A 26,558-nucleotide genomic window follows, 5' to 3' on the forward strand; every position below is an offset into this window, starting at 1 on the left:
AGCACCAGCCCTCTGCCGCCCGACCCTCTGGGCGGCCCTGATTGAATTTCCCACCCCGCCGGAATGAAGGGGGGGCAATCAGGACCTGAAAGGTCCTGATAATTAACTCATATACATAACTAAAATACATGCAGAAAATATTTAAATTACTTACCTGTCTTCCTGCCGGTTTCCAGCGTGGTCTGACCAGCGACTGTTCGCCGGCTCTGGAAGATGCGCATGCGTTCCCCGCGCCTGTGCCAATCCCTGCTCAAGGCCGGAGAAGCGCATCTCCCACCCTGACCCGACAGAGAAATTGCGGGTCGCAATGGGAGAATCACGGCCTAGATTCTGTGCAGTTGTAACTTATTCTCCATTTTGATTATGAAAAGGCCACGATACAATAGATAAATTAAAGCTTCGTCTCATCGGCTACAACTGAAGAAGTGGCCGTCAATTTGTGCCCCTTCCTGGAGGACCATGAGTTCCTGACTGAATTCCCTCGACAGATATCTGTACGCGGAGTGGGGAAACTGGATGCCAAAATGGCAAACAGATGCATGCTGCCCTCTCAACAATGCACAAGAAAATTTATTATTTTGCACTCAAAATGCCAATAATACTCAGGTCCTGATTAATCGAACGACAGAGTGAGATTTTGATGTGTGGCCCAAATTAACCATTCCTCCCCCTCCCCACCACCCCCCATGATGGGCCCTGGACATCCATGTCAGAAAGCACATTCCTTTGATGCACGTTGTTGAAAAAGGCTTTCAACTCAGAAATAAAACCCAGTTCTTGGTAAACTTGCTCCAAAATGTTTAATCCACCCTGAATTTCCATAACCCATTAACTCAGGTTGTTTAAATTTTTTTCCTATACATCGCTAGTTCAGTCCAGTCCCGGTAGGGTGGGCATTAGCTATGAGGAGAGGTTGGATGAACTCGATTTGTTCTCACTGGACGACGGAGGTTGAGGGGTGGCCTGATAGAGGTGTTCAAGATTATGAGTGGTATGGACAGAGTGGATAGTCAGAGGCTCTTTCCTAGGGTAGAAAAGTCAAGTACTCGGGAACATAGGTTTAAGGTGCGTGGGGAAAAGTTTAGAGGAGATGTGCGAGGCAAGTTTTTGTTTTACACAAAAGATAGTGAATGTCTGGAACGCGCTGCCCGGGGAGGTGGTGGGAGCAGGTACGATAGCATCATTTAAGGGGCAACTAGACAAATACATGAATAGGATGAGAATGGAAGGATGCGGACTCCGTAAGTGCATACGGTTTTAGTTTAGGCAGACATCATGATTGGCGCAGGCTTGGAGGGCCGAACTGCCTGTTCCTGTGCTGTACTTTTCTTTGTTCTTGTTCAGTAGGTTTTCAATGAATATCTGTGGCTGTTGACCAGGTTACTGTGTCTCATTCTTACTTGAACCTTTTACCAACAGCTCACCTTCAGACAGTTAATGAGAGGCGAGCTGGAATTTCTTGTGTTAATTTTTTAACCAACATGTAGAAGCAAAGGAACAGAGCTTAAGTCTTGCAGCAATCGGAACCAGTTCTATATCAGTGCAGTCCACTTGCACTGATCCAAAGATTGGACGCCATTTGCAATAGTAGAACTGCAGCTTCCCCGACACTGGAACGGGGCAAGATCAATTCGGTGCTTTTAATGAAACGCCCTTTTCAACTTCACTGTAACTCACTTATTTCTAAGCATTAAGAAACAGAAAACACTGGAAAACCTCAGCGGGTCCAACAGCATCTGTGGAGAGAGAATAGAGCCAGCGGTTCGAGCCAGGATGACCCTTCAGGGTCAGCTTGGCATGCCTGCTGCATGGGAAGAATGAGTCATCCAGACTCGACAGGGTGGCACAGTGGTTAGCACTGCTGCCTCATAGCAGCAGGGACCCGGGTTCAATTCCAGTCACTGCCTGTGTGGAGTTTGCACGTTCTCCCCGTGTCTGAGTGGGTTTCTTCCTGGTGCTCCGGTTTCCTCCCACACTCCAAAGATGTGCGGGTTAGGTGGATTGGCTATGCTAAATTGCCCCTTAGCGTCAGGGGGACCAGCAAGGTAAATACATGGGGTTAAGGGGATAGGGCCTGGGTGGGATTGTTGTCGGTGGAGGCTCAATGGGCCAATTGGCCTCCTTTTGCACTGCAGGGATTCTATGATGAAACATTGGCTCTATTCTCTCTCCACAGATGCTGTCAGACCTGCTGAGATTTTCCAGCATTTTCTGTCTTTGTTTCAGATTCCAGCATCCGCCTTCATCATTTGTAAGCATACCTGGACTGTAAGCATAGCTATCATACAGTGTACAATTCCAGAGTGCAGCCAATTCCTGTGATGCAGCAGAATGCAAGCATTATGTTGCTGTGTTTATAGTAATTCTGCACTCAAACACCCAGTCCAGTTTAGGGACTGTATCAACCCTTCAGATCACAACTCTTCTCTACTGTAACCGCCATTGGGGTACGAGGCAGATTGGAGGTGTTGCGACTGTTCTAGCAGAGAAGGGCAAGAGGAGATTTGATGGAGGTATTTGACAAAAACATGACGGATCTGGACAGAGCAGACAGAGAAAAACTGTTCCCACCTGTAACAGGATCGAGAACAAGGGGGTCACAAATTTAAGATAGTTGGGCAAAAGAAGCAATGGTGATATGAAGGAAATCCTTTTTCTTTTACACAGCAAGTGGTTGAGGGTCTGGAATGCACTGCCTGAGAGTGTGGTGGAGGCAGGTTCAATCGAAACATTCAAAACGGGATTAGACGGTTATCTGAAAAGGAAGAATGTGCAGGATTACAAGGAGAAGATAGGGTTTGGCACTACACGAATTGCTCATTCGGAGAGCCAGTGCAAACATGATGGGCTGAAGGGCCTCCTTCTGTGGGCATGAATTCATCAGGTTTTTCCAGCGGTCTTCATTCACATCTTGGCTAGCTCCCTGACTGTGGAGAGCAGGCAGCGGGAGGCATCATCGTCAAGTTTACTCTTGCCCTCAGCTCACAACCGCACATCTTTGGCAAAATTCTACACGATCAGGTTCCAGCAACTGCAGCCACGATTTCCTCCCTAGCCTGGGGTGCTGAGGCCAGTTGTTGCCCCGTCCCACCCACCCCTGTCCTCCATACTGGATGTGCTCACACAGTTGGATCAACCTGCAGTCTTCGAGATCTGAAGAACACGGAAGTGAATCTAGAACACGGGGATATAGACCCAGGTTAAGGGGTCAAATACTTAGGATGATGATGAGGAGAAATTTCTCCACTCAGGAGGGTTGAACATCTCTGGAATTGTTGACCCCAGAGAGTTGTGAATGCTCCATCGTTGAGTATATTCAAGACTGAGATTGAATCAAGTGATAATGCAGGCGGAAAAGTAGAGATAAGGAGGCAATAGCCTAGCGGTATTATCACTCGACAATTAAGCCAGAAACTCAGCTAATGTTCTGGGGACCCGGGTTCGAATCCCGCCACGGCAGATGGCGCAATTTGAATTCAATTAAAAACATCTGGAATTAAGAACCTACTGATGACCATGAAATCCTTGTCGATTGTCGGAAAAACCCATCTGGTTCACTTTAATGTCCTTTAGGGAAGGAAATCGGCCGTCCTTACCTAGTCTGGCCTACATATGATTCCAGAGCCACAGCAATGTGGTTGACTCTCAAATGCCCTCTGAAATTATTTCAATGCAAGAGGCCTGACGGGCAAGGTAGATGAACTCAGGGCATTGATGGGTACATGGGACTGGGATATTATAGCAATTACTGAAACATGGCTAAGGGAGGGACAGGACTGGCAGCTCAATGTTCCAGGGTACAGATGCTATAGGAAAGATAGAAGAGGAGGTGAGAGAGGAGGGGGAGTTGCACTTTTGATTAGGGAAAGCATCACGGCCGTATTGAGAGGGGATATATCCGAGGGTTCGGCCACTGAGTCTATATGGGTAGAACTGAGAAATAAGAAGGGGGAAATCACTGATAGGGTTGTACTATAGGCCCCCAAATAGTCAGCGGCAAATTGAGGAGCAAATATGTAAGGAGATTACAGATAGCTCCAAGAATAATAGGGTGGTAATAGTCGGAGATTTTAATTTTCCCAACATTGACTGGGACAGCCATAGTATTAGAGGGTTGGATGGAGAGAAATTTGTTGAGTGTATTCAGGAGGAATTTCTCATTCAGTATGTGGATGGCCCAACTAGAGAGGGGGCAAAACTTGACCTCCTCTTGGGAAATAAGGAAGGGCAGGTGACAGAAGTGTTAGTGAGGGATCACTTTGGGACCAGTGACCATAATTCTATTAGTTTTAAGATAGCTATGGAGAATGATAGGTCTGGCCCAAAAGTTAAAATTCTAAATTGGGGCAAGGCCAATTTTGATGGTATCGGGCAGGAACTTTCAAAAGTTAATTGGGGGAGTCTATGGGAAGGCAAAGGGATGTCTGGTAAGTGGCATGCTTTCAAAAGTGTGTTAACCAGGGTTCAGGGTAAACACATTCCTCTTAATGTGAAGGGCAAGGCTGGCAGAAGTCGGGAACCCTGGATGACTCGGGATATTGAGGTCCTGGTCAAGAAGAAGAAAGAGGCACATGACATGCATAGGCAGCTGGGATCAAGTGAATCTCTTGAAGAGTATAGGGGGTGCAGGAGTAGAGTTAAGAGAGAAATCAGGAGGGCAAAAAGGGGACACGAAATTGTTTTGGCAGATAAGGCAAAGGAGAATCCAAAGAGCTTCTACAAATACATAAAGGGCAAAAGAGTAACAAGGGAGAGAGTAGGGCCTCTTAAGGATCAACAAGGTCATCTATGTGCAGATCCACAAGAGATGGGTGAGATCCTAAATGAATATTTCTCATCAGTATTTACTGTTGAGAAAAGCATGGATGTTAGGGAACTTGGGGAAATAGTGATGTCTTGAGGAGTGTACATATTACAGAGGAGGTGGTGCTGGAAGTCTTAAAGCGCATCAAAGTAGGTAAATCCCCGGGACCTGATGAAGTATATCTCAGGTCGTTGTGGGAGGCTAGGGAGGAAATTGTGGGTCCCCTAGCCGAGATATTTGAATCATCGATAGTCACAGGTGAGGTGCCTGAAGATTGGCAAATGTTGTGTCTTTGTTTAAAAAGGGCTGCAGGGAAAAGCCTGGGAACTACAGGCCAGTGAGTCTCACATCTGTGGTGGGTAAATTGTTGGAAGGTATTTTGAGAGACAGGATCTACAGGCATTTAGAGATGCAAGGACTGATTAGGGACAGTCAGCACGGCTTTGTGAGTGGAAAATCATGTCTCACAAATTTAATTGAGTTTTTTGAAGGGGTAACCAAGAAGGTAGATGAGGGCAGCGCAGTTGATGTTGTCTACATGGACTTTAGCAAGGCCTTTGACAAGGTACCGCATGGTAGGTTGTTGCATAAAGTTAAATCTTACGGGATCCAGGGTGAGGTATCTAAATGGATACAAAATTGGCTTCTTGACAGAAGCCAGAGGGTGGTTGTAGAGGGTTGTTTTTCAAACTGGAGGCCTGTGACCAGCGGTGTGCCTCAGGGATCAGTGCTGGGCCCACTGTTATTTGTCATTTATATTAATGATTTGGATGAGAATATAGGGGGCATGGTTAGTAAGTTTGCAGATGACACTAAGATTGGTGGCAAAGTGGACAGTGAAGAAAGTTATCTCCAATTACAACGGGATCTTGATCAATTGGGCCAGTGGGCTGACGAATGGCAGATGGAGTTTAATTTAGACAAATGCGAGGTGATGCATTTTGGTAGATTGAACCAGGGCAGGACTTACTCAGTTAATGGTAGGGCGTTGGGGAGAGTTACAGAACAAAGAGATCTAGGGGTACATGTTCATAGCTCCTTGAAAGTGGAGTCACAGGTGGACAGAGTGGTGAAGAAGGCATTCGGCATGCTTGGTTTCATCGGTCAGAACATTGAATACAGGAGTTGGGACGTCTTGTTGAAGTTGTACAAGACATTGGTACGGCCACGCTTTGAATACTGTGTGCAATTCTGGTCTTCCTATTATAGAAAGGATGTTATTAAACTAGAAAGAGTGCAGAAAAGATTTACTAGAATGCTACCGGGACTTGATGGATTGAGTTATAAGGAGAGGCTGAATGGACTGGGACTTTTCTCTCTGGAGCGTAGGAGACTGAGGGGTGACCTTATAGAGGTCTATAAAATAATGAGGGGCATAGACAAGGTCTATAGTCAATATCTTTTCCCAAAGGGAGGGGAGTCTAAAACTAGAGGGCATAGGTTTAAGGTGAGAGGGGAGAGATACAAAAGTGTCCAGAGGGGCATTTTGTTCACACAGAGGGTGGTGAGTGTCTGGAACAAACTGCCACAGGTAGTAGTAGAGGCGGGTACAATTTTATCTTTTAAAAAGCATTTAGATAGTTACATGGGTACGATGGGTATAGAGGGATATGGGCCAAATGTGGGCAATTGGGATTAGCTTAGGGGTTTTAAAAAAAAAGGCATGAACAAGTTGGGCTGAAGGGCCTGTTTCCATGCTGTAAACCTCTATGACTCGATGAAATGGCCAAGCAAACCATTCAGTTTCAAGGGCAACTTGGGGTGGGCAATAAATGCTGGCCAGCCAACAATGCCCATGTCCCACAAATGAATATTTAAAAATTAAGTAAATCACTGTAGAGAATGGCGGTGCAGGCTCAAAGGACGAACTGGTCTGCTCCATCATTTTTTTATAATGTTCTTCTGTGCCAACTGAACAGCCAGAAAATGCATGCACATTTCTAATTACTGTAGGTGGTTAAATAAGATGGATGATATGAAGGTGGGTAGAGATGAACTCCTCTCTTGGTTCATTCTACCCATGCAGCAGGCACATTAAGCTGATGGTTTTTGCTTGTTAAGTTACAGGGCCTGGGGCAGCCATGCAGCAGCAGCCAGAACTACAAACTGGAAACTTCAAAAGCCTTTACCTTCTGAGGAGTCGACGTCCACAGGCATCAAACAGAACAAAAGAAATGTCACAATCAGCATTAAAACAGAATAACACCCAACTAAAGACACAAGCAGCTGTTTCAATTCCTCTCGCTGCCCTCGGCTGCTGTGTTGCTTTTCATTTCACAAATATCCATTGCCCCTCAATGCCAATTCGACCAGTAGCCAATGGTAATGCAGGAGCCTTCACATCAAGGGCTGAATTATCCCAGCTCTGTGATGGCAGGTTTGGAGGTGGTAGTTCGGGGGGGGGCGGGGGGGCGGGGGGAGGTAGGAGGAGCAAGAGGTTTACCGGGGCGGACAAGATCAGGTACCCGCACATTGAGGCAGGCAATTTGCAGGATTCGACCTCAATGAGGGTCCATTTTCCAGCCCTGCCCTCTCTCCACACCCTCCATCACCCAACAATGTAGGGGTGCAGCCAACTCAACGGAGGGGGCCTCACTACAGCAGGTTGGGCTGGGCTTGAGGGGGGGCAGCGGGAGGTTACATCAGGCTGGGAGACTCCATCTCCCGAAGAGAGAGGCATAAAAGGCAGCCCCATAGGTTCAATGATCCAAATGGAGGGGATTTCCCTTCCTGATCCGAGGAGCCTGCTGCACTCCGCCCCCACCCCCCACCAAAATAACTATTTAATTTTCATCTCTCTATTGAGTCATTTTCAAGATCTCCTACTCGTCTCAGTTGTGCCACCTCCACCTGTAGAGCTTCCCAGGCTCGAGAGCTGCCAGCCCGCTAACTGGGCCAGCAGCATCAGGGGCCTGTCCTCCTTAATAGGATGGCAAGTTCAAGAGGTGTTCAATTAAGGGACTGCCTTTAGGAATGTCACTGAGTCAATCTCAGTGCCAGAAAGTCAGCATCAGGAACCCCATTTGGTCTCAAAGCTGACTGGGATATCCTGCTCCATCATCAGGCTATTGATTCCCAGGGCCTCATTGTGGGGAAGGCCTCAATCCTTTTTCCACCTGTGGTCCATATATTCAATTCCAGCGGGGCGTGCTAGATACTCAGCAAGAACAGGAATCCATACCCATCTTCACTCTCAGAACCCAGGACCATCACACTGCTGCCCAAGCAGAGGTAAGTTAACTCAGCATAGACAGGGTGTCAAACGTGGGACCCCCCCACCCCCCCGCTCTGTGTAACCTAGCTGGACCATGAGGTTAATAAGTCTAGAGGTTAATTTACCCATGATAAATTTATATTAAACTTCCATTAGACTATGGCCCTCCCACAGCTTTCTAAATCAACTCAGTGCCTGGAATTTAACCGCAACTTTTTCCCTCAACTGCTAACCTTGAAAACCCAAGTCTTATTGGTATCCGCCATAACCAAGATTTCATCAAATCAATTCTTCTTTTGAAAAGCACGCAAAAGTGCCGATCGGGAAGGGGCAATTGGGCTGGGGTTGGCGGGGGTGGTGATGATTGTGATTCGAGCAGGGGGTCGTAATTTGGGGCAGAACTTGGAAGGGTTAGAATTGCACCCTATTGAGGGGCAAATAGAGAAACTGTGCTCCCTTGGGTGTGGGCACTTCTTAATCCCACCCCCATGATGTGGCAGAACAACCTTTGAGGTGAAATCTGGAACAGTTCCCTGACTACCCTGGGGATTCTATCTTGAATGTTCCGCTTGCCATGATATCTACTGAGAGTAGGCAAAGCTCCCGCTGTAGGCACGGAATGAGGCCTTCAGCCCCCAGAAGGATCAATCGTCCTTGCTTCAGAAAGGCAAATATCAAACAGAGGGGATTATTTTTGACTTATTACTTTCTCACTTGGGTGGTGTCTGGATCTACGGTGGCATAGCACTGCTGCCTCACAGCGCCAGGGACCCAGGTTCAATTATGGTCTTGGGTCACTGTCTATGAGGAGTTTGCACATTCTCCCCGTGTCTGCGTGGGTTTCCTCCAGATGCTCCAGTTTCCTCCCACACTCCAAAAATGTGCGGGTTAGGTGGATTGGCCATGCTAAATAGTGTCAGGGGGACTAGCTAGGGTAAATATGCAGGGTTGGGGGGGGGGGGGAGAGGGCCTGGGTGGGATTATTGTCGGTGTAGTCTCGATGGGCTGAGCGGTCTCCTTCTGTACTGTAGGGATTCTGGAGGAGGTTGTATCGTTCTGCACATCCATCACAAATACTTATATGATTCCATCTTTCCACCCCAGTGAAGTTCAATTCCCCCAGTTTGGAACATGGGATTTTCAACTGGTTTTGGAAAAGAAAGTCAAGGAAATGCAAGAATGGCAATTGTTCACTAATGTGACTTTCATTTGCATCATTTTCAAACTACACCTGCACTGTGAATAACCCAAATCTAGGTTAAGATGTTTTCCAGATATCCCCATGCAGGACTACTGACAGATTAACAAGATAAGATCTGCCTTATGACAGGAGTGGTGGATTACCCAACATAGAATGGACCATTTACCCGCAATGAGACTGCAGATTAAAACAGGCTCCAGGTTTTCACATTTACAACTGCAAGGTGGCTCAGGTTGTGAGCAGCACTCACCTTACTCGCTTTCAGCACCGTGATCTGCTCCTCATACACCGTATCCTTGTTCTTCTCCAGAAACCCCTCACACTGGTACTCAACCTATTCAAGACCATCAGAGCAACACGGTTCATCAGAACAACATAAGGTGCACATTAATGAACAGTTGCTGCAACTTTCTGAAAGAAAGGCAAAAATTAATCCAAAACGAAATATCGTAACTTAAGACGCCCGTGTTCCTCAGACCAAAACAATAAAAGGTCAAAAGAACTGCCGGGAAGCAGGCCTGCTCGTGAGAAGCTAAAAGATGGTTAAGTGTCATTGATCATAGAGTGACAAGCATCAGAAGAGTTTTGTTAAAAATTCAAACAAAACAATTCTTTGGGAGAATTTCAAATTCAATATTTCTGACGCTAAAGGTTTCAACCTTGGAGATCCAAATATTCTCAGAGAAAAAGATTAAGGTGCATTGGCCATGCTAAATTGCCCCTTGGTGTCCCGGGATGTGTAGGTTAGAGGGATTAGCGGATTAAATATGTGGCGTTACGGGGATAGGTCCTGGGTGGGATTGTGGTCGGTGCAGACTCAATGGGCCGAATGGCCTCCTTCTGCACTGTGAGGATTCTACGATTCTATGAAAAATACAGTCCTGAAAGGCAAATTCTCCTCTAACGAGGTTGAACAAACTCAATCAGGTCCAGATTAATCTGCTTCCAGACAGCGAGGGGTCATTGATGCAAGTAAACACGGGATCGTTTCAGAATAGGAAAGTTAGCCACATAAACAAAGTATTGATATTATTTACTGACAAACAATTTTGTCACTGAATTACGGACAGTGCAGAATTTCCCTCTCTGCCAGTATAGAAAGACAGGGAGACGGGTGACCCTGTTGAAGAAGATTATCCTTGCCCTAACCCAGGCCCACACAAACACAATCACTTAAAGATTAAGAATGATTTCTACAGGCAGAAGAGCGAAATATAAAAGTTGCCTTGGCAACCAAGGATCGACTGAGAAGCTAGCAAAGGGATTCAAATCCTCATACTTTGAGACACTGCACAGTACAAATCGGCAGGACAATACAAATCATCAACATGCTTACAGACACCATTTTGTATTGTTACCAGCAAGTTTCACACTTACACCCCCCTAAAGCAGAACAACTCACGATATCTCCAAGGGACAATGCGACTGGAAAATCCTTTTACCTTGTCTGCAAAGTGCTGGATAATGAAGGCCTTGTTTGACAAGCGTGGTTTAAGAAACAAGGTCGTCTTGTTTAAGTGAGTGTTGTACAGCTTCTGAGCCCAAGTGTCATCAGATCCTCTGGGCATCTTAATGTAAAAACAAATTAAAAACACCAGTCACAACTGAGAATCAATTTGTGTTTTGTGAAGTCAGAATAAAACGACATGATCTCAGGTAAAAACTACTCTAGGGTTGACGTTGTAGGGAATATTTTATATCTGCTCTCTTGTGAGGTCTAGTTTCCCCTGAGGTCAACTCTATCCTGTCAGATTGGAGTCACTTGATTTTCATTAATGAGAAGCTATAGTCACACAGTCCTACAGCACAAAGGCCCTTCAGCCCATTGTGTCTTCGCCAACCATCAAGCACTTATCAATCCTAACCCCATTTTCCAGCACGTGGTCTGTGGTCTTGTATGCTATGGCATTTCAAGTGCTCATCTAAATGCTTCTTAAAATGTTGCAAGGGCTCCCGCCTCTACCAACCTTTCAGGCAGTGAGTTCCAGATTCCCATCACCCTCAAATCCCCTCTAAATCCCCCGGCTAATGACCCCTGCAGTAAGGGGAAAAGTTTCTTCCTATCAATATTCCTCAGATTTTTGTACACCTTGATTAGGTCCCCCCTCAGCCTTCTCTGCTCGAAGGAGAACAACCCCAGCCTAACCAGCCTCTCTTCATAACTGAAATGCTCCAGCCCAGGCAACACCCTAGTGAAGAAATTGGATTATTTTTTGTAAAACAAACCGGTGGTTTTTTGTGGTTATTTTATCTGGCACTAGCCCCAGGACGAACCAAATTCAAATTCCTAAGTTGCACACTCAGTTTGTAGTCAAGTTCTGGACTGGTTATATAAATCCCAACCAATTGGCTCCATACCCAATTACAATCTAGCCCAAATAATGGCTTACCATTCTAACATGGAGGGAAACATTTCTCAGCTGAACAGCCTGTCCAAAGCGGCTGAACAAGGATTGCTTGCTCCTGATGTCCGAAACATATTGACCCCAATATTTTTATCAATTCTGGTCAACTTGAAGCACTGAAGTTCTGTAAAGGTGGAGTCACAGGTAGATAGAGCAGTGAAGGCGGCTTTTGACATGCTGGCCTTCATCAGTCAGAGCATTGAGTACAGAAGTTGGGAAGTTATGTTGCAGTTGTCCGGGATGTTGGTGAGGCCACACCAGGAGTATTGCGTTCAGTTTTGGTTGCCTTGCTATAGGAAAGGAGTTATTAAACTGGAGAGAGTGCAGAAGAGTGCACAAGGATGTTGCCAGGACTCAAGGGACTGGAGTTATAGGGAGAGATTGGACAGGCTAGGACTTTTTCTTTGGAATGTAGGAGACTGAGGGGTGAACTTATAAAGGTGTATAAGATCATGAGAGGCATGGATAGGGTAAATGCACTCAGTCTTTTTCCTAGGGTTAGGGAATTACTAGAGGGCATAGGTTTAAGTTAAGAGGGGAAAGAATTAATGGGAACCTGAGGAGCAACATTTTTACACAGAGGGTGGTACGTATGTGGAATGAGCTGCTGGAGGAAGTGGCAGGAACATTGACAACATTTAAAAGGCATTTGGACAGATACATGGATAGGAAAGGTCTAGAGGGATATGGGCCAAATGCAGGCAAATGGGGTTAGCTTAGATGGGCTTTTTGGTCGGTGTGAACCAGTTTGGGCTGAAGGGTCTGTCTCCATGCCGTAGGATCTATGATTCTATGAAGAAGCTCACAGTGACCCGAGGAGACTAGTTACTGAATGAAAGTCAAATCGTGTATAATTGTTGAGACTTACCTTGCACTCTTCATCTAATAGGTCCAGAATGCCGAGTTTAGCTTCAATTAGATTGATACAAGGCTGATTGTCATAGAAATCTATTAGCGTCCATGGGATCTGTTCCTTCATATACTCCTCTTGCTCCAACTTGAACACATGCTGGAAAATAAATCTCGTTAGTCATCATTTGCCTCAAAAATGCTGAATGTATTAAAATTCAACCCTCCATTTAAATGCGTGAAGAGAGAGCCACTTTCTACATTGAGTACAGGCTCCATGGGCAGCAAAGTTGTTTTGGGGAATTGCAATGATGTTCAAACCTGCAGATTTCTTGAAGAGCATCTCAATTTACTGGATATTTACATCAAGACTCTTCCAGTTTCCAACACTTATTCCAAGCAATTTTTAAGACTCAGTCGAGATGGCAGAAATCAGAACGCGTTCTCTTGGTGACACGCAACCATCATTATTTGTCCACGTACTACATCTAGTTTGAACTTTATACTTTCTCTTTCCGATCATGAGTAAAGGCACTAAGCTTCCTCAGCTCTTGAGGGTGAGATATTCAATTCCACTGAATTGACCTGCCCAGTGAAGACTCCACAACCTTGCTTAGAGTCATAGAGCAATACAGACCCTTCGGCCCAACCGGTCTATGCCGACCATGGTGCCCTCCCAGCTATTCTCAATTGCCAGCATTTGGCCCATACCCCTCTAATCCTTTCCCATGCATGTACTTATCCAAATGCTTTTTAAATGTTGCTGTTGTACCTGCCTTAACCACTTTCTCTGGCAGCTCATTTCATATATGCACCACCCTCTGCGTGAAGAAGTTGCCCTTCAGGTCCCTTTTAAATCTTTCCCCTCGCATCTTAAACCTATGCCCTCTAGTTTTCAATTCCCCTTCCCTGGGAAAAAGACTATGTGCATTCATCCTATCTACGCCCCTCATAATTTTATACACCTCGATATGGTCACTACTCATGCGCCTACCTTCCTAGGAATAAAGTCCTAGCCTGGCCAACCTTTCCCTGTAACTCAGGCCCACTCGTGCTGGCAACATCCTCATAGATCTTCTTTGCACTCTTTCCAGTTTATCAATGTCTTCCCTATAAGAGGGTGACCAAAAGTGTACACAATACTCCAAGCATTTGAGAAAGGTGTTAGAATTTTCACCTTTACAGACTCTTGCATCAATCTACAGTTTACTATGCAACCTGATGCAGGAATACATCGATTGGTCACAAATTCTACCCAAATTAGCATTTAATAAACTGTCAGTGTGAGGGGGAAGAAATTAGTCAGGGCCCGTTTTCACAAACAAAGCGAGAGGGAGTGGAGAGGCAAGAGGCCTTCCCAAAATTGGTCCTCATCGATATTTCTGAGGGAGCTGTCGGCACCGGTTGTGCCCCCAAAAGCAACTCCAGCCAATAGACCCCCAGCAGCCAGTATGGGGGGAGCTCAGGGAGAGGAGGTTGGATGAGGCAATAGAATGGAGGTTGCTCTCCAGAACTGTGGGGTGGGTCAGAGAACTCCTGCTCCTTCTGGGTCCACAGGAAGACATTTCTTACTTTTAAAATTAAACTTGTCTTCAGTTGGTGATCGCGGAAGTGATAAAGAATTCTGAGGCAAGACGAGACAAACGCCTGCCCCCTTCATCAGTGACATATCTTTTAGAGAGTTCCTTCAATGCCTATTGGGCATATTAAAAGGGCCTAACACCTGGATGATGTGTCTACCTTTATCGTCAAAACATGGCCTCCCAGACTGAGCGGCAGAAACCTAGTGCTGTTTGGACCCAGACCATACCATTTCTAAACTCCGCACTTTTGCCGGAATTTTACCGCCTCGCCCACCTGAGGCCACCGGAGAATGGTGTTCTGCGAGTCTCGGTGCAGGCGTGCCGGTACAATTCTGGCATTCCAAAAGCAGACGCACCACATAACAAATTCTAGTTCATGACCTCGCACATCTTAATTCGACCATTCATAACACCGCACTTGCCCAGCACGTGTTCAGTTCCTTTTATATTCCCACACTGCTTTTATTGGTAACATTGGCAGCTTCTCAGACACACTAACAATTAAAAAGAAAGTCCCCCAAATGCTTCAATACTGATGAATTGCTAAATTTTGTAATCCAAGCTGCAAGCTAAAAATCAATCAAATTCTTCCATGCAGAGAGCACAATAATATCCATTGAGCTTAAATTAGTTAGCGTGTGACTTTTCCTAATTTGGCTCAGTGCTTTCAGTGTAGAGGTATGAGCTGTAGGAAGAATGCAGCCCGGAAAGCCCTCCCAACTTTGAAGCAAAGAAATACCTGGGACAAAGACGACCTTGTTGCTCCGACAGAGACTGTAGCTAGAGACTAAAATAATTCATGGAATTTGGTCATTGGCGCCCAATGTGATCTCAATGTGTGTGTTTTCAATCTACTCTGCTCAGCGCAGGATAATGAAGAGGGAACTACCATAATAGTATGAGGCTATTTAGCCCCATTGGCCGCAAGTCAATGATGCCAAGGCTGATCAGAGTCCTGGTTCCACACAGTCACATGGAAACATAACAAATTTGAGGAGGAGGCCATTCGGCCCTTCAAGCCTGCTCCACCATTCATTATGATCATGGCTGATCATCCAACTCAATAGCCTGATCCCCCCCTCCCCCCACGACAAAAGTCATTTGTCATCATTGCTGTTGCATGAAAATAAATCCCTGATCAAATCTTTCCAACTGCTGAGGGTCTAATTATTTATTTTTAACGCACAATACGACTTCCACTGACATCTCCTTTCCGAGGGCGGCACAGTGGTTAGCACTGCTGTCTCACAGCGCCAGGGACCTGGGTTCGATTCTGGCCTTCAGTGACTGTGCGGCGTCTACACTTTCCCCCCGTGTCTGCGTTGGGTTCCTCCGGGTGCTCTGGTTTCCTCCCACACTCCAAATATGCGCAGGTTAGGTGGATTGGCCATGTTAAATTGCCGCTTAGCGTCCCAGGATGTGTAGCTTAGGGGGATTAATGGGATAAATATGTGGGGTTATGGGGATAGGGCCTGGGTAAGATGCTCTGTTGAAGGCTTGGTGCAGACTCAATGGGCCGAATGGCCTCCTTCTGCATTGTAGGGATTCTAGGACTCTATGGAACCCAGGCAACAGCAGTAGCTGCCTTCAGCACGTGTGGCGCCCTTTTACCCCAGTTAGTCAAGCTGACTACTTCTTTGGGAATCTCCTGATGATGCAAATCACTCAAACATCACAGGAGTAGAAATTAGTTGGGGGTGATTGCACAAAATGGAGTCAGCCAGACATTACATTCCCTGACCAATGACCAATTCCATTGACCTCTACAGAACCTAACAGCTGCATGATGGGCGGCCAATGAAATATCACCTGCTTAAGGTGGATATCTTACTGCATGGGAACCAACTGCGATTTAAAAATTTTTTTTACTCCATTCTTAAAGCCAATGCTCAGAGTGGGCCGGGCAAACCCAAATCCATTCTTTGCTTGCTTTGCTCCAAAAAGACAAATTTTTTAATTTCAAAATCCAATGGAATCCAATTCATGGTCCCCATGAGAGAGACAAACAAGATCCAAGCTGACAAGATAAGGCATCGCGCCCCAACTTGGGCTTGGTCTGTCGCTTGATCTTAGCCAATATATTTTTTTATACTTTTCCAATTCAATCAAATCAAATCTAATTCAGAGTTTCAACAAGTTGAGACATTTCCGATCCAGGCTGACAAGACAGGGCTTTCACACCTGTCTTGGGCCTGATCTACATGAGCCAAGCTGATTGGAGGAGGGGGAGGTTTCCTCCTCCAAGGCTTGATCTCATTTGCATCTTAGCCAAAAGGCCGAGATGCCGTTTTTAAAAATTGCTTCATATGAAACATATGAAGCTCAAATGTGACCCAATGGCCTCAACCAAGTGCAGCATCCTCTTCATACTACACTTGATCTTAGCCAAAAGGCCGAGAAGCCAATATGCATAGAGACACAAAATGACTAAATTCTAAACGCTGATAGAGATGCACAAACTCAAAAGGTTTCACCCTTCACTTACCATATTAAACTGCTGCTGTAATTTTTCATTGGCGTAATTGATGCAAAATTGTTCAAAACTGTTTACTTCAAAAGTCTCAAACCTGTATAAAGATTAAGAACATGAACTGCACTTAAAATATGACCAAAGCTTCTTACATAAGAACATAAGAAATAGGAACAGGAGTAGGCCATCTAGCCCCTCGAGCCTGCCCCGCCATTCAATAAGATCATGGCTGATCTGAAGTGGATCAGTTCCACTTACCCACCTGATCCCTATAACCCCTAACATTCTTCTCAAAATGAAATGAACAAATCGATTTCTGGAATCATGCATACTCTGCCCCTGGGTTGCTGGTCTCCTCTCTCTGGGTAATTAAGTCTGACAGATCAGCTATTCAAGAAATTGCCATGAAATTTTCATGCTGCCCAAAACGAGATAGCTGTAAATTCTAACGCTGATAGAAATGGTTCGACTCTTCACTGGCCACATTCTGCTTTTAATAATATGGGGAGAGGAATGGGAAGCATTGGCAGTGCTGGGTGATGGAACATTATCTCGGTCCTGCCACGTGCTTGAGAGCATGCTGATTCGAGCTCACCCGACACTTAAATAAGTGCCATATGAATGGGCAGATGCCAGTGTCTCAAGCTGGAATATGTTAGCAAGATGGCAATCCCACAGCTCCCAGTGGTTCACACAAAGAAGGCAACGTTAGAAATTAAGGAGCACTCCATCATGTATGCTCTCAACAGTTGATCATGAATCCTGTCAGACTGAGGAAGGCAAGTTCATAGTGGAAGAAAGAGATTTAAAAGTATTCTGTCATGGACTTTAATAACTATACTGACCCACAAAACTTGTAAACTTTAGAATTTAGCAAAGTCTTCGGAATATTTGCTGTGTTAAAAGCACTTGTATACAAGATAGTTGACAGTACAGAGAAAGTTAGTTGGGCAAACTACCTTCAACTAAATTGCAAGAGTAACTTTCGGACAGAAAGCCAAAAGCACTTCTTACAAAGAGAGTGATCAAATCATGGATTGAGCTCCCAGAGTTTGTATTGGAGACAAAAAAGCCTGGAAGCATATCTGAAAGAATTAGATTCCACAATGGAGCAACTAACAGGAGTTTTTGAATTGGATGAGTCAGGAAGAAGTGGCAATTCAGAGGTGGTTTACTAAATTGAAGCCTTATGAGGGCCGGTTGGGCTTGTTTCTACTTGAATTTAGAAGAGTGAGGAGCGACTTGATTGATGTATAGAAGATCCTGAACGATCTTGACAAGTGCACATGGAAAGGATGTTTCCTCTTGTGGGTGAGTCCAGAACTAGGGGGCACTGTTTTAAAATTAGAGGTCACTCTTACAGGACAGAGACGAGGAGAATTTTATTTACTCAGGAGGGTTGTGCAACTTCGAAACTCTCTGCTTCAGAAGGTGTGGAAGTGGGGGTCACTGAATATTTTTAAGGCAGAGGTAAGTAGATTCTTGCTGGGCAAAGGAATCAAAGGTTACTGGGGGTCGACGGGAATGTGGAACTCAACAGAAACACACTAGCCACGATCCTACTGAATGGCAGTGCAGACCAGAGGGGCCGAGTGGCCTACTTCTATCCCTACTTTATACGTTCTTAAGAATAATATCAGGCCTTTCTGGATGGATGAACGAAGATGACGATGAGTGGTCACCCCAATTAATTTCACTTTCTTCAAAAACGTTCCTTCTTTCTTCAGTCCGCCAAGATTTAAAGGCCTACATTTCATGCCACCTAACCAAGGCTTCTTAATCTTTTTCCTTCGCTCTCCTCACTTTTCCAAACTTGGGAATGTCACGTGGTATTTTTCTCGACTCCTCATTCGTATCCTGAAGGGGTGCAGGATTTATTTGAAATGTAGATCCCAGTGTGTGCTGTCTAAAACCAAAAGGTCATTCCAAACCAAATCTGGTGGCACAGTGGTTAGCACTGCTGCCTCACAGAGCCAGGCACCCAGATTCAATTCCGCCTCGAGTCACTGTCTGTATGGAGTTTGCACTTTCTCCCCGTTTCTGTGTGGGTTTCCTCCGGGTGCTCCAGTTTCCTCCCACAGTCCAAAGATGTGAGGGTTAGGTTGATTGGCCATGCTAAATTGACCCTAGTGTCAGGGGGACTGGCTAGGGTAAATACTGGGGTTTGCGGGGATAGGGCCTGTGTGGAATTGCTGTCGCTGCAGGTTTGACGGGCAAAATGGCCTCCTACTGCACTGTAGGGATTCTATGAAACTTAAATTGTAGGAACGTAGGCAGCACACTGGCACAGAGGGTGGCACAGTGGTTAGCGCTGCTGCCTGAGTGCCAGGGACCCGGGTTCAACTCTGGCCTTGGGTGACTGTCTGTGTGGAGTTTTCACATTCTCCCCGTGTCTGCATGGGTTTCCTCCGGGTGCTCCCATTTCCTTCCACAGTCCGAAGATGTGCGGCTTAGGTGAATTGGCCATGCTAAATTGACCCTAGTGTCAGGGGGATTAGGAGGGTAAAATATGTGGGGTTACGGGGATAGGGTCTGGGTGGGATTGTGGTCGGTGCAGACTCGATGGGCCAAATGGCCTCTTTCGGCACTGTAGATTCTATGATTCGATTCTATTGCAAACCGTTAAATCTGATCAGAGATCACCGATGCTGGATAAGTGGCCTTATCCATGGTATTTTGGGGAGCCTATTCTCTAATGTGTAACTTAGCACAAGTTGCAGGACGGTGCAGTGGAAGAAGCTCACCATTGGTCCATATGTGCATCCAATTCCCTGAAAGTTAAGGCAGTGCAGCTAACTCACCCATATATGTCCAGCACTCCGATGAATGAATGTTGCTTGACTGAAGCATGCAGAGCCCGGTTGACATGGTGAACGATCCAGTTGAAGAGGCTGGCGTAGATATGCTTCGCCAGGGCATCCCTGGCATTGATGGCCTGAAACTTGGGCATGGGTTTGATGTAGGTCTCTGAGCCAGTGACAATCTTTCGATGGCAGAGCCAGTGGGCCATCTGCTCGTAGTCCACGCCCAACAGCTCACAGAAGATGATCAGGTGTTCAGTGTTAGGCTGCCAGAGACAAGAAAGCCACATCACTAATCAATTTGTGTCACTATCCAATCAGCTCACTACTTGTTAAAAATCAGTCAGGTGGCACACAAAATAGCATTGGTTTTAAATCCGTGTGTGATCCAACCATATCGCAAGGAGCCTGAATGCATGTGATGCTTTATTCAGTTCCTCCAATTATATCACACGTACGCAAAGAGCTCTTCTTTAAAAATTACTTACTCCATCCTTAAATTTACAAAGCCAATGCTCAGAGTGGACTGGGCAGACCCACATCCATTCCTTACTTGCTCCAAAAACCAAATTCCAAATCTAATTGAATCATGGTTCCCACAAAAGAGTCAAACAAGATCCAAGCTGACAATCACAGAATAGAATCCCGACAGTGCAGAAGGAGGCCATTCAGCCCATCGAGTCTGCACCGACCACAATCCCACCCACGCCCTATTCCCGTAACCCCACATATTTACCCTGCTAATCCCCTGACACTAGGGGCAATTTAACATAGCCAATCAACCTAACCTGCACAACTTTGGAGTGTGGGAGGAAACCGGAGCACTCAGAGGAAACGCACGCAGACACGGGGAGAACGTGCAAACCCCACAAAGACAGTGACCCGAGGCCCGGAATGGAGCCCGGATCCCTGGCGGTGTGAGGCAGCAGTGCTAACCATTAGATAAGGCATCGCACCCCATCTTGGGCTTGATCCGACGCTTCTGATTTTTTTTGATACCTTTCAGTATTTTTATTCCAACCAAAAAACTCAATTCAAATTGAATCCAATTCATGGTCCCCACGTGAGGGACAAACAAGATCCAAGCTGACAGGATGAGGCATTGCACCCTCTCCTGGGCTTGATCTAATGCTTCTTCTTAGCCAAAAGGCCGAGATTGCTTTGAAAAATTGCATCAGGTGAAGCCTCGGTTTAACCACATTGGCTACTCTGATTCTTCACTGTACCCGAGCCAAGGCAAACCACCATCGCAGGGGTCAGCACACTCCCAGTGCAATGGACTTGTTCGTCACCTGCCCGATCATGGTTTCACCCCTGCCAGGTAAGTACATCTGACACTTGATCTTAGCCAAAAGGTCGAGTGGGAGAGAGCCTTCCATCCATTGACTCTGTCTACACTTCCCGCTGCCACGGAAAAGCAGCCAGCATAATTAAAGACCCCACGCACCCCGGACATTTTCTCTTCCACCTTTTTCCTTCGGGAAAAAGATACAAAAGTCTGAGGTCATGTACCAACCGACTCAAGAACAGCTTCTTCCCTGCTGCTGTCAGACTTTTGAATGGACCTACTTTGCATTAAGTTGATCTTTCTCTATGACTAGCTATGACTGTAACACTACATTCTGCACTGTCTCATTTCCTTCTCAATGAACAGTATGCTTTGTCTGTATAGAGCGCAAGAAACAATACTTTTCACTGTATGTTAATACATGTGACATTAATAAATCAAATCAAAAGAATCACTGCTGCGATTGCTGAGTTGATCCTCAAGCATTATCATTTTCCTGCCCTCATCCTTAGCAACTTGACGAGTGACTGCGTAGAAATACTTTGTTTTTGGAACACATGGCCTGCTTCCTGTACATGAATGAAATGGAAGCAAAGACAAGCCACTTCGCTAAGTACAGTCCAGGTCACAAGCAAATTGGGGACTAAGCAGATTTTTCTGCTTTGTTAAAAATAAAATCATCAATTGGTGTTATTATGAGTTGAAATCCCACTCCTGACATTTACATTTAGGGACGGCATGGTGGCACAGTGGCTAGCACTGCTGCTTCACAGCACCAGGGTTCAATTCTCACCTCGGATCACTGTCTGTGTGGAGTTTGCACATTCTCCCCGTGTCTGCGTGGGTTTCCTCCGGGTGCTCCGGTTTCCTCCCAAAGTTCAAAAATGTGCGGGTTAAGTTGATTGGCCATGCTAAATTGCTCCTTAATATTAGGGGGATTAGTAGGGTAAATGTGTGGGGTTACGGGGATAGGGCCTGGGTGGGATTGTTGCCGGTGCAGGCTCGATGGGCCGAATGGCTTTCTTCTGCACTGTAGGGATTCTATTCTATTCTAAGATTCTATGAAACACTCCAATAGGAGGTGCCAAAGCTCAGAAATGTCCAGCATCCCCGTGATAAATATTATTGGCATTGAAACTGTGCCCATAATGATGTAAATTGATCATCTATTTGTCTTATCCGTGGTGGTTTTTTTAAGGATTCATATCAATGCTCAGTTACAACAGACAGACTCATTATTGTGCCTTCCCTACATCAACCAACAGAGGGCACTTCTAACATGCCGGTATTAGAGTATTGTATTCAGAGACTGTGGCGGCCTTGTTGATAAATCATCAGTGAAGCAGCCTGCAAATCAAATCTCCAGTTGAAGTTTTATTTCTGGGAGGATTACAATCCAAGATAGATTTGGAAGAGGATAATCTGAACATTGAGATTAAAGGAGAAACTATTTAATAATTTCACAAACAGTTCCCCCCCCCCCCCCCCCCCACACCGTCGCTGGGTAAAAATCTCTCCCTAAGAGCACGGGATGGGTGGGGTGGAGGGGGTACCAACACCACATGGACTGCAGCGATTCAAGAAGACAGCTCACCACCACCTTCTCAACGGCAATTAGGGATGGGCAATAAATGCTGGCCGAGCCAGCGACGCCCACATCCCATTAAAGAAATAAATATATTTTTTAAAAAGCAATAAAACATATTGAAACTTTAGCTGGGAGTTCAGCGCATATACATCGGAAATCTGTCTTTTGCAGTGTGTCACCTGACATTACTGCTTTGCATAAATGACCTGTTTACGAATCTTTAAAGATCGTGAGTTACGGGACGGAACTAGGTGGATTGACCATGATAAATTGCCCCTTAGTGTCAGGGGGATTAGGACTGTAAATATGTGGGGTTACGAGATAGGGATCTGGGTGGGATTGTTGTAGGTGCAGGCTCGATGGGCCAAATGGCCTTCTTCTGCACGATAGGGATTCTATGACTATTCAACACTTCGGGGTAACAGCTCGTCATGAGTTAAATCTCAGGGCATGAGGTCGGATGAGTGAATGTTGTTGCGTGTCTTTGTTATTTGTGTCAAAACATTTGATTCGACCAATTTGGGCCTGTACAAAAACAGGAACAAAATCCAGAACAGAAAGAGGCCGAAACAAATTAAGGCAATTTGATTACCCTGCTCTATGCTGCCACTTAAAACAAATATTTTATCAAGTTACAATAAAGTAAAGTTTATTTATTCATCACAAGTAAGGCTTATTTTAACACTGCAATGAAGTCACTGTGAAAATCCCCTAGTCACCACACTCCTGCGCCAGTTTGGGTACACCGAGGGAGAATTTATCATGGCCAATTCACCTAACCAGCACACCTTTGGACAGTGGGCAGAAACCAGAACACCCAGAGGAAACCCATGCAGACATGGGGAGAACGTGCAAACTCCACACAGACAGTGACCCAAGCCGGGAATCGAACTCGGGTCCCTGGCGCCGTGAGGCAGCAGTGCTAACCACTGTGCCACCGTGCAGTCTGGGCTTCTGCAAGGAAACTTATTTTTATCATGAGCACTTTATTTAACACATATATCGTTAACTTAAAGAAGACAAGCTTCTAAGTATTTTGTGAACACATCCATTCTCAAAGTGCTCGATAGACAAAAGGGGTGCACTGGCAGGAGGTCTCGGTAACCCCAGGACACAGGCAGCACGGTGGCACAGTGGTTAGCATTGTTGCCTCACACCGCCAAGGACCCAGGTTTGATTCCGGCCTTGGGTGACTCTCTTGTGTGGAGTATGCACATTTGCGTGGGTTTTCTTCGGGTGCTCCGGTTTCCTCCCACAGTCCAAAGATGTGAAAGTTTAGGTGGATTGGCCATGCTAAATGTGAGGGATTATGGGGATAGGGCAGGGGAGTGGGCCTAGGTAGAGTGCTCTTTCGGAGGGTTTGTGCAGACTTGATGAGCCGAATAGCGTCCTTCTGCATTGTAAAGGTTCTATGGTATTCTATAGAATTCTATGGCATGGTCTTCACTGCCTGAAATGTTGATGGAAGGAGATTCAGTAAAAAATTCCAAAGGGCATTAGATAAATACTAATAAAGGAAACTCTGCATGGTTAAGCAAAATAGGAGTTTGGGACTAATTAGATAGTTCTACCAAACAGAGGGTACACACATGATGGACCAAATGGCCTCTTTTTGTGCTGTAAGAGTCAATGATATCATATTGCCTACTACACATTGTTACTAAAGGTGCACTTGGCCACCATTTGATACATAGCAGAATCACACAAACGGTGATTGGGTAGATACTTGGGCTCGAGTTGAGGATTCAGGTTGGCCTGGGTTTCAGGGTGATTTACTGCTGCTTCTTTGGATGGCGCAATAAGTTTCACAACATGTACCTGCTCAGAAGGTGACGATCCTGAATGATGATAGCTTTGACAGTGCAGCACTCCCTCAACCTAAGATCATCATGCACTCAGAGTCTGAAGTGGAGCTTGGACAAACAGCTGGCTGGCTAAGAGATGATCATAACCATCTAAAGCAAGCTGACATTGTTTGGAAAATGGAAGTGTCTTTCTTCCTGTTGGCTAATTTTAGTGAAATGGCTGCCGCTTTATTATTGCCTCTGACATTTTGCATCAAACACTGAGGGGATTCTTCTCCTCTCACTTGGAGATGGGAAGGGTATTTGATTAGGCGGAATGGTGGCACATCAGAACCTTGACAAGTTCCAATTTCCACCAGAATTAAGTTATAGGAGGGAGGAAGATGTCAGACCTCCCTGCCCCACCGTCAAGGGAGGCCCTTTTGGCCAATTAATGACCACCTAAGGGCTTCATCCCTTAAAATTAAATATTTCAAATTATATGCAGAAAAATAATTGCATTAAAAAAAACAAAAAAATAATATTAAGGCATATATAGTAGAATTATAGTGCAGCCAACTAAGTCATAACTAGATGATTTAAGTGTTAAGATGACCCCATTTATGTATGTACACATCACAGTTATCTGGCTTGATTCAGTCTCACCTGAGGTGTGATGTTCCATTCTCAGCCTGTACAGTGATTGCTATTGCTATAACCATGTCTGCATTACATTACACTGCTCTCTACATCCAGTTCATGTGATGGGATTTATGTTCCTGTATTTTCCAGTGGCATCGCTTGGTACAAATATCATCTATATTGCACTGCCCAATGCTGGTGCTGTGATACCTGTTTAATAGTCTTGTAAATTTAAATAAAAGGAAAAGTTGGGTCTGGAATCCTTGGAAAACATTAAGAGTTACAGGTGCTTTTTAGACATACATATCCTTGCCAGTCTAAAGTTGCTGCAGTTTATTTGTGTATAGTCTGCAATTTGTGGGGAAAAAAGGGGCAACCAGGATTGGACCAATTCAATTTGAGTTACTGTCTTATATGACAGCTAATTTTGTTTTAACTGGGGAGGTCTCAAGCGAAGTCTGTGGTTTGTACTCAGGTCTGTATGTGCAGCAATGTGGTGTCACACTTCAAGGAGCTCTTTCATTGCGAGGTGCATAGCTTGTATGAATGTTTGTGCTGGTTTGTAAAGTTGGGTTAAGTTAGAATCACATTGTGCAACATTGATCATGAATGGATGGACAGTTTCACTGGAAACTGATGTGTCTGATATTTTTTTTAAGGAAGTCCCTAACTTACGCAAAGGTAAACGATGTTATACCATCAGTAGAATCATAGAATCCTACAGTGCAGAAGGAGGCCATTCAGCCCATCGAGTCTACATTGACCACAATCCCACCCAGGCTCTATCCCCATATAGGCATAGCCAATCCACCTAACCTGCACATCTTTGGAGTGTGGGAGGAAACCGGAGCACCTGGAGCAAACCCACAGAGAGAATGTGCAGACTCCACACAGACAGTGACCCAAGCTGGGAATCGAACCCGGGTCACTGGCGCTGTGAGGCAGCAGTGCTAACCATCGTGCCGAGAATCAACCACATGGCTGTGGCTCTGGAGTCACATGTAGGCCAGACCAGGTAAGGATGGCAGATTTCCTTCCCTAAAGGACATTAGTGAACCAGATGGGATTTTCCGACAATCGACAATGGTTTCATGGTCATCAGTGGATTCTCAATTCCAGATTTTTTTTTATTGAATTCAATTTCCATCATCTGCCGTGGCGGGATTCGAACCCGGGTCCCCAGAACATTAGCTGAGTCTCTAGATTAATAGTCCAGCGATAATACCACTAGGCCATCGCCTCCCCCTAGGTTTGGTGATTTGACAATGAAGAGTACATTCTCCACCCAATTACAAACAAAAAAAGATTGATCATGTGAGGATGATGCTGACTCCTTTTAAACCACACAGAACTACTTGATTTTTTAGATCAGTTATAGAAACATTGAAACTAGAAGCAGGCGTAGGCCATTCGGTCCTTCCATTCATTTTGATCATGGCTAACTATCAAATTCAATATTCTGATCCCCCCCTTCCCCCAGTCCTGGCTTGATAAAATGTCTGTTAATAAATATAAAAAACAAAAGCTTCACCAGTATTAGAATCATAGAATCTTAGAATCCCTACAATACAGAAGGAGGCCATTCGGCCCATCAAGTCTGTACTGACCACAATCCAACTCAGGCCCTACTCCCGCAACCCCATACATTTACCCTCCTAATCCCCGTGAAACTAGGGTCAATTTAGCAAAGTTAATCAGCCTAACCCACACATCTTTGGAGTGTGGGAGGAAACCGGAGCACCCGGAAGAAACCCACGCAGACACGGGGAGAACATGCAGACTCCACACAGACAGTGATCCAAGGCTGGAATTGAACTTGGGATCCTGACACTGTGAGACAGCTGTGCTAACCACTGTGCTACTGTGCCATCATCTGAAGGGAGCACCTTATTGCAAAATGTCAGGACTCGGTTAGATTTTTTGCTGGTG

General features: G+C 45.4%; 1 protein-coding gene across 2 annotated transcripts in view; it reads right to left on the reverse strand.

Moving 5' to 3' along the window:
* myo5aa (myosin VAa) overlaps positions 1–26,558 on the reverse strand; it is a 238,552-nt gene that overhangs the window by 86,867 nt on the left and 125,127 nt on the right. For both annotated transcript variants that reach the window (XM_078241369.1, XM_078241368.1), the window contains exons 11-15: positions 19,328–19,593; positions 16,542–16,623; positions 12,493–12,633; positions 10,662–10,787; positions 9,470–9,553 (exon numbers count right to left, since the gene is read on the reverse strand). In XM_078241369.1, the coding sequence (XP_078097495.1) occupies positions 9,470–9,553; positions 10,662–10,787; positions 12,493–12,633; positions 16,542–16,623; positions 19,328–19,593 (699 nt within the window). The remainder of the gene's footprint in view (positions 1–9,469; positions 9,554–10,661; positions 10,788–12,492; positions 12,634–16,541; positions 16,624–19,327; positions 19,594–26,558) is intronic.

Source organism: Mustelus asterias, chromosome 24, assembly GCF_964213995.1.
Source record: "Mustelus asterias chromosome 24, sMusAst1.hap1.1, whole genome shotgun sequence".
NCBI lineage: Eukaryota > Metazoa > Chordata > Chondrichthyes > Carcharhiniformes > Triakidae > Mustelus > Mustelus asterias.